The sequence below is a fragment of the Lipotes vexillifer genome, unplaced genomic scaffold (genome assembly GCF_000442215.2).
Source record: "Lipotes vexillifer unplaced genomic scaffold, Lipotes_vexillifer_v1.1 scaffold584, whole genome shotgun sequence".
Classification (NCBI taxonomy): domain Eukaryota; kingdom Metazoa; phylum Chordata; class Mammalia; order Artiodactyla; family Lipotidae; genus Lipotes; species Lipotes vexillifer.
In genome coordinates, this window is record NW_006783036.1 from 2,233,805 (window position 1) to 2,246,971 (window position 13,167).

General features: G+C 47.7%; 1 protein-coding gene across 1 annotated transcript in view; it reads right to left on the bottom strand.

Annotated features, from left to right (window-relative positions):
• TECPR2 (tectonin beta-propeller repeat containing 2) overlaps window positions 1-13,167 on the bottom strand; it is an 80,402-nt gene that overhangs the window by 14,336 nt on the left and 52,899 nt on the right. The window contains exon 16 of the mRNA XM_007455618.1: window positions 10,697-10,845. Coding sequence (XP_007455680.1) covers window positions 10,697-10,845 — 149 coding nt within the window. The remainder of the gene's footprint in view (window positions 1-10,696; window positions 10,846-13,167) is intronic.

Below are 13,167 nucleotides of genomic sequence, written 5' to 3' on the forward strand. Positions count from 1 at the left end.
CCCCCCCCCCCCCCAGCAAACCATACAGCCCGATCGCCGTGCAGAGACTGCAGCCAGCAAGTCTCACGCACGCTCAGGGGCCCCAGCCAGGCTTGTGGCCCCCTGCTTACACCAAGGTCACCAATGGCTACAGAAAGCCTCTGCGTGGAGAAGACAGCGGAGAGACAGAAAGCAGGCAACTCAAGGGACACGGAGACCACGCATGGGAAGAAACTTCAAAAACGTCCTTGAGGGCAAGAGAAGACTCGACCACTGTGAAACAGCAAAAGGAGCGTCCAGAAATTTAAAATATAATCACAGAGGAATTCCCTGGCGGTCCAGTGATTAGGACTCCATGCTCTCACTCCCGAGGGCCTGGGTTCAACCCCTGGTCAGGGAACTAAGATCCCACAAGCCTCACAGTGTGGCCAAAAAAAAAAAAGTGTATGTTTGTGTGTGTGTGTGTGTGTGTGTGTGTATGTATGTGTGTGTGTATATTTTTATAGAAATAACCCAAGAGAGGGGTTGCAGGATAAAGAAGAAAGATAAAAACATAAAGAGAAAGAAAATAGGAGAGAAAGCGTAAGAAAAGTAGAGGCCACTTTAGGAAGCCCACAGTACGAAAGGAGGACGCCCAGAAAGAGGACACAGAAATGGGAGGGGCAGAGGCCAGAAGGTGACTGCCAGCATGGGAACAGGACACATCACAGAACAAACGCCGTGAGCTCCAGGCTGAAAGGGCTCCTGGCACGAAGGATAAAACAGGCTCCCCCAGGCACACATCACTCTCTGCTCTCAGAACGCTGGGAACAAACAGATCTTACAAACGTCCAGAGAGAAAAAGCGGGTCAAATATCAAGGGTCAGGTATCAGAATGGCTTCAAACTTCTCAACAGCAACACGGGACACCAGGAGGTGAGGGAAGAAGACCTTAAAATTCTAAAGGAAGCCTACTTCCAACCTAGACTGCTGTACTCACACAAGGCCAAGGGCGAACGTGGGCAAAGACTCTCAGACACACAACGCGCCCAGAAGTTACCTCTACAGACCCTTCTCAGGAACCGACCGGAGGACAAACTCCACCAAAAAGACAGAAAGAGGAAGACAAAGGATCCAGGAGAGAAGGAATCCAAAGCACGAGCAAGGCAAAGGGGGCCCAGGAGGACAGAGTGATCAGGCCAGAGGGCCGGCCAGAGCATCCAGGACACATGACTCCAAGAATGGGATGGAGCCCACACGCCCAAGTGTACGGAAGGGAAACGGACACAGCTGGCAGGGAGAGCCTAGGGTTGAATGTGTAAAACACAGAAAACCAGATGGGAAAAAAAGACACCGATCGAGCCCAGGGAAAACAGAGAGTCGTGCGGACAAGCAAACGGAGTGCAGTTTACTGCCCGCCTCAGCTCTGAAGGGTGTGCGCCCCATCACAGCACCGCAGCTCCCGAGGATGTAAGCAGGGAGACGGGCGCACGGCTGGGGGGACAGGCATCCTTCCCTTCCAGCAGGAGTCAACCGAAAACCTCTAGAGCTAGAAGGATAGAGACGCAGCTCCCTACGAAGTTACTCAGGGAGATGACGCCAAAAGAAAGGAGTTCTCTAGACGGGGGATGATGGGCGGGAGACGCGTTTCCTGTAGCACACCTGTAGAACCAGCTGACGTGTAACCTGTACAGTTACGTGTGTGACTCTGATTAAAATAAGAACCAACCAACCACGATGCCTGAGCCCCATCCTGCTGAGCTGATCTCCAGGGGAGGGACCCAGGACTGGACATTCTCAGCAAGTACCTCAGCCGGTCCCCAGGTGGATGTGATTCTTCACTTTACTGGTCAGGAGATGAAGGGCCAGTGAGTTTGGACAACGTGCCCAAGGTCATTTGGTCTCATATGGAAAAAAATAACTTTTAGTTCAGGTTCTTTTTTTTTTTTTTTGCGGTATGCGGGCCTCTCACTGTTGTGGGCTCTCCCGTTGCGGAGCACAGGCTCCAGATGCGCAGGCTCAGAGGCCATGGCTCACGGGCCCAGCCGCTCCGCAGCACGTGGGATCTTCCCGGACCGGGGCACGAACCTGTGTCCCCTGAATCAGCAGGCAGACTCTCAACCACTGTGCCACCAGGGAAGCCCAGTTCAGGTTCTTTTGACTTCAAATAGCACACTCTGACACTGGAGGTCCTGGCTGGCAGAGCCCCAGGGGCCGCTGTGTCCCCGAACACTGTCCCCTGCTGCTGAGGGGGAAATGCCGCCACACCTTCCCGCCATGTCAGCAAGACCTGATGCATCAGTAACAGAGCTGGCAGGCACAACGGGGGCAGCCGGTCTCATCACCGAGAGAAGGCCTGGACCCCAACACACACTGGCTTCCTGTGCCCCAAACATTCGGCGTCAGGGTCCCCACTCACCTGCCACCCCAGCCCTGCGTCTCACAGATGTGCACTCTGGATCCAGGGAGCCAGGCCGAAGAGTTTCACGGCTCACTGCAGGCCTTCCTTGCCTAGAGCCTGTCGCGCCCCAGCCGTCGGGAACACCCACTGCCCCTGGGGTCAACGGCAAACTCTCCAGGCCAAGGGCCAACTCCCCCAGAACCTGAGCCCGAGGACCTCTTGAGTCTCCTGTCACACGATGCCCTTCCTGCATCCTACCCTTCCAGAGGGTCTTGCTGGGTACGACTAGGATTTAGAGCCGAGAGGCACAAGAAACTGATGTCTCACCAGGCTCAGGATGGTCCCCAAGAATGGACTGTCCCCAACAACGAACTGTCCTGCCCAAAGCACCATGGAGCAGCACTTTTCCCTACTCAGAAACTTACTGGACCAAATGAATTACTTGCTGGTCACTGGAAGTGCCCACTGGGTCTGCCAGGCCCAGTTCAAGGACTATATCGTCCACAGGAGCCAGAGCTGGCAACCCTTGGTGACCTGGGTCTCCTTCCTGGCTGCTACCCTGACCTACTGCCCCCTCTGCCTTTGGTCACTGAGCTTTCATCTCCCTCCAGGGGCGGCCTCCCTCACCCCTGCTCCCCTGCAGCGCCCAGCACAGCCCCACGCACTCTCACATTCCTTTACACTTTTTTACTGCCTGATACATTTTAAACAGCTCTGCAGGGGTGTGACTCACATATAATAAAACGCACACATTTAAAGCGTACGATTTGTGTACGATTATTATAATAACTGTCATTGTGATAATCTTCCCTGGCGGTCCAGTGGTTAGGACTCTGCATTTTCACTGCTGGGACCTGGGTTCAATCCCTGGTTGGGGAACTAAGATCCTATAAACCGCGTGGCACAGCCAAAAAGGAAAAAGGGGTACAATTTGATCCTTGTTGCCATATGCCTACACTGCTGACACCACCCCGCACCCCTCCTTCATAACCCCTTCCAATCCTGATGCCCTCACAGGTCCCCAAGCAACCACTGCTCTCTGGAACTACAGATGAGTCAGCGTTCTCTAAATCTCATGTAAATTAATCATTAGAATATGTATTATTTTTCCACCTGACTTCTTCACTCAACATAATAATTTCATCAAGTTCGGGTTATTTTCAGCCATATTTCCTCAAGTATTTTTCCTGTCACCTCCCCCTCTCTCTTCTCCTTTGGAACTCTGACTGTATTTACATTAGGCCACGTGAAGTTGTCCTGTGCTCACTCATGCCCTGCATTTTTTTTCCAGTCTCTTTTCTCTCTGTTTCAGTTTGGAAGCTTTTAATCACTGTGCCTTCGAGCTCACCAATCTTTTCTCCTGCGATGTCTACACTGCCGCTGATCTCATCCAGGGGATTTGCATCTCAGGGACTACAATTATCCCTGAAAGTTTGATTTGGGTCTTTTTTATGGCTCCCATTTTTCTACCTAACGTGTGCAATCTTTCCCCAGCTTCTAGAACATAAAGGATAAAGCCATAACAATTGTTGTAATGCCCTGCCTATGCATTTTATTTATTTATTTATTTATTTTTTGGCTGCTCTGCGTGGCTTGCAGGATCTTAGCTCCCCAACCAGGGATTGAATCCGGGCCCTCGGCAATGAAAGCACCAAGTCTTAACCTCTGGACCGCCAGAGAAGTCCCCATCCGTAATTATTATAATAACTGTCATTGTGATAATCTGCTAAGCAGACTCTTTACAAGGGCGGGTGCCACCCCTGCTTCACTCCCCTACGCAGCCTCACTGTCTGTACTGCACACAGTCAAGCTTCCACTGTCATAAACAGCATAAAAACAAAGAGCTTTGGGAACATTTCTGATTATTTCCCAAGACTGATTCTTATTAGATTATTCAGTTATGAACTTAATCCTTAAGTAATATAAATTCATTGCAAGATATTCACAAAATAGAAGTGAATTAAAGGAAGAAGAAAAATCAGGCACAACAGCACCACACAGCTATAATCACTGCTATCATTTTGCTGTATATCTTTATAGAATTTTTTCAGTGCACACACAATTTTTAAAAAATATTTATTTACTTATTTTTGGCTGTGTTGGGTCTTACTTGCGGCACATGGGATCTTCTGTTGTGGCGCGTAGGCTCTTTGTTGCGGCATGCAGGATCCAGAGCACATGGGCTCTGTAGTTGTAGCACACGGGCTCTCTAGTTGTGGCCCGCAGGCTCCATAGTTGTGGCACACAGGCCCAGTTGCCCCACGGCATGTGGGATCTTAGTTCCCTGACCAGGGATCAAACCCACGTCCCCTGCACTGGAAGGCAGATTCTTAACCATTGGACGACCAAGGAAGTCCTGCACATAATTTTATTTTTTTTTAAACAAAAACAGAATCATCAGACATACTTGGTAACTGACATTTTTATTCTCCATGGGAAGAAAACCTCCTCTGGGAAGCATAGTGCAGGGGATGTCGCTGCCCATGCTGCACGCATCCTGCAGAACTCAACTTGGGCCTCAGCATGAACCCCTGGCAACATCCTCAGGAGCAGGGACCTCCTAGACACTAAGCATGTAACTGGCAACGCTGTTCTCTTTCTCTTATTAAAAAACCGGTACTGTCAAGATGCAACTGTGTCTCATGTTTGGCACGCGGAGCTCTGAGCTCCCTGTCCCAGGATGCCGTGTCGTGTCTCTGTGTGGTATCGCTCACTGGGATGTGAGGAGGGATTTAACCCATGGTGCCCCAAATGCAGTGAGAGGAATCTGGCTTAATTACCCCCAAGGTCTTGTACTTTTATGTCAGGAGGGAACACGAGTCTTCAGAACACTCCAAAATTCTTAGAAGCAGGCGGCTGGTTGGACCTGCAGAGCTGGGCTTTGGGGTGTGGGTGCCCCGCTCCTTCAGACATCCCCATCCCCTGTGTTTGTGACCTATGCCAGCCGTGGAGGAAGTATGAGCAGCATCCAGGGTCGCCCAGAGCCGCCCTGGATGGGAGCAGAGAGTGAGAGCCGCTCTCCCTGCGCCCTGTGCGCTCCCGGTGCCCCGAGACAAGTCAATGGAAGGCCCAGCAGGGGTGGGGGACTTCTCTAACCCTAACGCCTCTCCAACGCAAGCCTTCCTGACGCTAGCTGTGAACTTCTCTAAAGATCTGGATGTGTAAAGCAGCATCAAGTTCTGTGCCCACTGGCAGGATCTGCGAGCACGGCATTCTCATGGGATTACCTGTTACCATGTTTGCATATTTATTTTGGGTTTTTTCTGTTCATATAGCTAAAAATACCCAAAGCAGCTGAGTTTAAAGTAAGTTTTTAAGTGTTCGTTTGGCCACTTACCAGTCATATTAGTCTTAGTTCTCCTAGTTTCTCTCTTTTCCAGGAAGAGCTATAATCCAGGCAGAGTAAACGACCACGGAGACCAGATGGGCCAGTCCACACAGGAAGAGTCAGCTCAAGGCTCCCATAGGGGAGGCCAGGACACTGGGCGGGCTAGGGAAGAGCAGGGGCTGCTCTGGAGGCGGAGGGGGCAAAGGGAAGGCAGAGAGGGTCCTCCGAAGGAAGAGGTGGGACTAGTGCGGGTGGGGCTAGCTGGATGAGCCTCTTCCCCTCGGGCATACAGTGCCCCCAGTGCAGCGAAATCACAGCATCAACTGTGCTCGCTTTACACACACCTCTACTATGAACAGAAAATTCTCCCACTGAAGCAGCAAACTCCAAAGAAAAGATGCTAAACATAACTATAAATATTTTCTCCAAATCCTTCCAAATGTTAGCAAGTCTGAAAACTGAGTCATTCGTTTTGAGTACTTTGTTAAAACTTCACCCCAAAACTCCTACAGGAGGGATGTTTTACCAGAGAAGAGAAAGGGACACAGAAATTGAGAAACCGCTGCTAATTTCAGAAGATCCCTGTGACTTCACTTCTCTGTGCCCTTTAGCATCTGTTACTGCTTCCGTTTGCTTCAGCTGCACACATCCTACCCGTAGACCAGGATGTGCATGTCCAAGAAGAAATAAAACAAACTAGAAAGAGGTCGAGGACTTCCCTGGCGGCGCAGTGGTGAAGAATCCACCTGCCAATGCAGCAGACATGGGTTCGAACCCTGGTCCGGGAAGATCCCACATGCCGCGGAGCAACTAAGCCCATGAGCCACAACTACTGAAGCCCGTGCTCCGCAACAAGAGAAGCCACCGCAATGAGAGACCTGCACACTGCAACGGAGAGTAGCCCCCCACTCGCCGCAACTAGAGAAAGCCCGTGCATAGCAACGAAGACCTGAAGCAGCCAAAAACAATTAATTAATAAATTTTTTTAAAAAAGAGGTCGATTACGATCAAAACATGGAAACCCCATTTACATTCTGATACTTGAATTCAACCAAACTGTTCTGATTTTCTAAATCTTTTTTTAAAAATAAATTTATTTACTTTTGGCTGCGTCGGGTCGTCGTTGCTGCACATGGGCTTTCTCTAGTTGTGGCTAGCAGGGGCTACTCTTTGTTGTGGTGCGTGGGCTTCCCATTGCAGTGGCTTCCCTTGTTGCAGAGCATGGGCTCTAGGTGCACAGGCTTCAGTAGTTGTGGCACACGGGCTCAGCAGTTGTGGCTGGCGGGTTGTAGAGCACAGGCTCAGTAGTTGTGGCGCACGGGCTTAGTTGCTCGGCAGCACGTGGGATCTTCCTGGACCAGGGTAAATCTTTTAACAAGGCCTCATCCCACCCCACCCCCACCCCGCCACTGGACTAGTCTTCTCAGGACCCTCTGCAACTTTAAGGTTAATTTGAAATTCAATTTAAAGGTAGGCTTTGTCCTAAAACACTGAGTGTGAGGCCACCGAGCATGTGACACACTGCCTGGACACAGCGTTCCATCGCAGCTCCGGCAGACAGTGGCTGGCCCAGGCCTTGGTCCTCAGCAGGCCTTGGAAAAGCGCAGCAAAGGGCCTGTGCAAATATAAAGCCTGTTTTTTGTCCCCACAGGAACCAACTCTCTACCTACAAATTCCACGGCCAAGTGCATTTCTTGTAGAGCGCACTGAAGCTACTGAAGAAGAAAATGTGGTCTCATTTAGTGGAACTACTTGAAATAGTTAATGTTTAACAGCCTATTTAGCAATCACTACTTTATTCAAAGCACAGCTTTGAAGCCCTTTCATGTGAATTTGTTCTATTTTGGCCATTTTCCTGGGCAAAGCTGTAGATCACCAGAGTCAACAGAGCACTGCAAATAAAGCTTTCTTCCCCCAGTTTTAGCTTTGCTTCCTAGAGGTTATTCTAGAATCTAAATGTTGAAAGGAAGAGGAATTCGCAGTTTCATGCAGTCCTTGATGTGACACCAAAAGCACAAACAACTAAAGGAAAATGTAGATAAAATGGACTTCATCAAAATAAAAAACTTTTGTGCATCAAAGGACACCATAAAGAAAGTGAAGAGAATGGGAGAAAACATTTGTAAATGATAATTCTTAAAAGGGTCTAGTATCCAGAATACATAAAGAAGTCTTACAACTCAATAATAAAAAGACAACCCAATTACAAAATGAGCAAAGTACTTGAATATTTTAGTTCTCCAAATAAAATATACAAATGACCAATAAGCACATGAAAAGATGCTCATTAGTCATTAGGGAAATGCAAATCAAAATCACAAGGACATGGGGATGTAATGTACAGTATGGTGACTATAGTTAATACTGTATTGCATATTTGAAAGCTGCTAAGAGAGTAGATCGTCAAAGTTCTCATCACAAGAAAAAAAAATTCGTAACTACATATCATGACAGATGTTTACTAGACTTATTGTGGTGATTACTTTGCAAGATATACAAATACTGAATCATTATGTTGTACATGTGAAACTAATACAATGCCATTCGTCAATTATATCTAAATTTTTAAAAACTCTATTGAGGGACTTCCCTGGTGGTCCAATGGTTAAGAATCCTCCTTCCAATGCAGGGGACGCGGGTTCGAGCCCTGGTCAGGGACCTAAGATCCCCCATCCCTTGTGGCCAAAAAACCAAAACATAAAACAGAAGCAGTATTGTAACAAATTCAATAAAGACTTCAAAAATGGTCCACGTCAAAAAAATCTTAAAAAAACAAACCATAAAAACCAAATGAATTATAACAAAAAGTGCCAAGTTGGATCAGATCAGCTTTCCTTTCTCTGCAGGTCTGTTCTAATATAAATCAGAACATTCAGTAACCCACACAATATAAAAATTAATCTTTCCTGTTTCAATAAACTTTTTTACCCTGCTTTTTAAAAGGAGCCTACAATGAGATACTATTTTACAGCTATTAAGGTGGCTAGAATTTAAAAACTGGGCAAGAGAAATTTTGCAGTGAGGATGCAGAGAAATTGGAATCCTCATACATTGCTGGTAGAACGTAGAATGCTGCAGCCACTGTGGCAAACAGTCTGGTGGTTCCTTAAGAAGTTAAAACATATGATCACCATATGACCCCACAATTCCACTTAAAGTTATACACCCAGCAGAACTGAAAACGCATGTCCACATAGTCTTGTACACGAATGTTCACAGCAGCATTATTCATAGTAGCCAAAAAGTAGGAACAACCCAAATGTCAATCAATTGATGAAGGATAAGCAAAATGTGGTCTATGCGTACAGTGGAATTATTCAGTCATAAAAAGGAATAAAGTACTGACACACGTTACAACATGGATGAACTTTGAAAACATGAAGCCAAGTGAAAGATGGCAGATGAAAAGGCCACATATTATATGATTCCATTTATATGAAAAAGGAAAATCCAGAATAGGCAAGTGCATAGAAACACAAAGTAGATTAGCGGCTGCCAGGGGCTGAGGAGACAGGGGTTCCGGAAGAAAAGGGAGTGTCTACCAATGGGTAGGGGGCTTCTTTTCGGGGTGGTGAAAAAGTTCTAGAATTGGATAGCAGTGATGGTTGCAAAACTTTTCGAATATACAAAAAACCACTGAGTTGTATTGCTGTAAAATGGTGAATTACAACTCTTTAAGAAATAACATAAAGCTGTCAGAGGTTGACAGCGACATACCACAGGAGCAGGCAACAAGAGGGCACCTCGTCTGAGGGGGCTTCACATCAGCAATGAAACCAGCTAGAGGTCAGCTTGCCTTCACCCTCGCTGCGCACCAGCAGAGCCCACAGTGCCCGCGACAACGCCTGCCCCTGTCGCCTGACCGTGGCTGTCAGCGCACCGCCACGTGCAGACGAATGCGGAGTGGGTGTCTGCACAGCGCTTTCTAATTCACAGACGCGATTCTACTCGCTCTTCGCAGGACCCTGTGAGGAGGAAGATCCACGTGCAGCCAGCCTCCCCGTGGCCATGAGTGCTGACCAATGACCTCAAAGAACTCGGGACCGGACTCCTGCCCAACTGTAGGGTCTCCCAGCACAGGCCCTGTGTCCCGTGGGCAGGACTGGTGGTCCTCATGACCAGCCCTGCACCTTGACCTCAGCTGCCCCATATCTGAGGGTTCATGATGCCCAAAATGTAGAGAGTCATGAACACAGGCATTCATCCAAACACCTGATTTCCTTCTTGTCCCCGTTGAGCACTTTTTGTTCAAGGACTAACCACTCCTGCCACACTGCCACCTCTGCATATGGCAACTTCATTTTTCTCCCCAGCAAAGTCACAAAGTGGGGACTACCAACAGTTAGAGCAAATAACTCTCAATAAATCACAGCCCCCCATTTATAAATTTTAGCAGAAATATATTTAACATAGCAACCAGGCCCATCAGGTATTTAAGGGTAACTAAATAGTACACTAAAATCACACTCCCGCTTCTGATTCGAGTGGTGGAACAGTCAAAAGAAAAGGAAAAACATTTAGGATACATGGTAAACTAAAATATGGCCAGGATCGGGGGAGGGGACAGGGTGCACAGGAGAAGGATTTTTTCAACAAACCAGGAAAGGCACTCACAACATAATAACACGTTATCTTTACGACAAGATTTTAAAATGACTTTTACTTTCTTCTCTATACTTTTGGATATTGTTTGATGTTTTCAAAAATAATGTTCATTCTGTAAAAAGTTAGAAATGAAACACTTACTTTGAGAAGAAAAAAAGCAGCACTGGCTCAGATAATCGTTAATCTGTTCAGCCCTAAACTTCACAAATATCAAATTCCAGGTGTGGGATGCCAGTGAATGAGCACGTGTTGACCTGGGGCACACCTTAGTCCCCAGGCTCCCTGACACGCCCCTCCTCCCCCAGTTGCTGGGAGGCTACGCTAGCAGGCATGGTCCTCTCCCCAACACCAGCACCCAAGCAGCTTACTGACGAGCAAGTTGGTATCAGTTAACTCTTGCTTACCTGGACAGGCGGTTCAATCATTATCCAGGCTGGAAGCATCAGACTGGGATTCAGAGGCTGGGTACCCACGCGGAAGTAAACTCCACCCCTGGAATCACAAGCCCAGACATGCTGATTTCCACATGCCAGGCTCATCAGTTTTACAGCTCCTATAGACAAATAGAGAAAAAGTACACACATTAATTACTCTTGTAAGGTGACTCATGTTTCATTTAATCTATGAACTTTGATTTTATACTTCAAAGAAAGAGATGATGCTACCTTTGCAGGTGAACTCTGTTGCTTGAGAACATTACAGTGCACGGGAGTCACCAACGCCTCTGGCTGCCCCGGCACCTGCCCCGCGCCACAGAGCAGCCCTTGCACACCACGGGCAAAATAATCAAGATGCCATCCGGACAGTGCCCTGAGCCACCAAGCCCGGCAATTAATATCTCAGTGTGGGCCCCATCATTAGCTTCATCAGATATGTGACTATTACCAGCAAATTCTGGATTTGGGGCAAGGGAATTCATCTTTCAGGTAATCTTTTTTTTTTTTTTGGCTGCGTAGGATCTTAGTGGCAACACGCGGGATCTTCACTGTGGTGCGCGGGCTTCTCTCTAGTTGCAGCATGTGGGTTTTCTCTTTGGCTGTGGCGTGCAGGCTCCAGGGCACGTGGGCTCTCTCGCTGAGGCGCGAGAGATCAATAGTTGTGGCACGCGGGCTTAGTTGCCCCGCGGCATGTGGGATTTTAGTTCCCCAACCAGGGATCGAACCCGTGTCCCCTGCAGTGGCAGGCGGATTCTTTACCCCTGGACCACCAGGGAAGTCCCTCTTTCAGGTAATCTTGATCCTAATTAGAATTAAAATTAACTAAGCCTCCCAGGATCTTCATTTCTCTTTTTACATTTCTCCTTGTTTATTAAACCAATTTTAAGAGGAAAGGAAATGGGAGGAGTCTTCAGAGAGAAATCTGGTTAATAGTTTATGTGGCAGAAAGAGCAACAGCCCATGGTTACTGACCTGCGCGACGATGATGCACGGCTCTTGCCGCCCCAGCTCATGTGTGAGGCCGTCAGGACGCAGACCGCGGAAAAGAACGTGGACAAGCCGGGAGGCAGAGGGCAGGCCGCGGCTTGAACCCAGGCCTGCCTGACCCTCCCCGCCAGCCACCTCTGACCTCCAGGGCCCCACGTCCCGTGAACACACAGATCTTACACGGTCAGTTCCCTCGCTTTTGACAGATGAACATGCCTGGGTAACCCATGGCGTATCAAGTTATGGAATGTTTTCATTGCCCCAGAAAGTTCCCTCAAGCCCCTTCCTCAAGAAAGTTCTGCCCCTCTGCCCCGAGGCAGCCACTCTTCTGATTTCTATCGCCATGTATCTGTTCAGTCTGGTCTAGATGACTGTAAAAACAGAATCACAGGTATGCACTCCCTGGGCCTGGCTTCTTTCACTCAGCGTGATGTTCTGTTCATGACATTCATCCAGTCACTCCTTTTTACTGCTGAGCACGAGTCCACTGCATGTCAACGCCACAGTTACTGGTGTATCCTGCTGATGGGCACTTGGGCCATTTCCACTTTTTGCTCTTAGGAGTAAAGCTGCTACCATCATTCCTGCAGAATACTTTTTTTTGTGAACATGTGTTGTTTTTCTTGAATAACACCTAGGAGTGGAGCTCCAGGCTATAGGGTAGATATCTGTTTAACGTGGAAAGAGACCACCAGTCTTCCCATTTTACACGCCCACCAGCGGTGTGTGCTGGTGGCCCACACCCTAACCAGCATCCACTTCTGGCACCTCTGTCAGCCATTCTAGCAGGTGTAAAGTGGTATCATGGTTTTATTTGCATTTCCCTGGTAACTAGTGATGTTGAGAATCTTTTAATGTGCTTATGGGGGGCATCTGTATACCTTCTTTTGTGAAGCATCTGTCAAGTCTTTTGCCCGTTTTTTCAAGGTGAACGGTTTGTCTTCTGATGACTAAGTTAGAGGATGACTCATTCTGACTGTAAAGCAGGGGAAAAAGGCGGTGCGGCTATATTCACTGGCAGTGCTGCTCTTGGCCACCTCACACAGTTGTCACCGGTATCAGATGACAGCCCATGTGTCTACACCAAAACATACAGGCACGGATCCTGCTATGGGGAAATCTCGTCACATGTGTTTAGCTTAAAAGTATCAACCCACTACTACTGAAAAAATTCTTAGTATCCCTTTGTACATTTCCTGAAGATGATGATTTCTCTTATACTGAAATTAGCTGTAATTTTAAAATCTTTTATAGAATGTCTTACCGGGGAGTTAAAATAGACATCCTAGAGCTCTAACATTACCCATTAAAAGATTTGTAGCGATCCAAATAAAGTACTTTCAGCAGTAAATTCCAGAAACGGCCAAGAAACAAATTCTAATTTTAAAATGCTAATTAAAAATAATTTTATGTTGGAGTCATCAACCTGCCCTAACAGGAACTACAGGTGG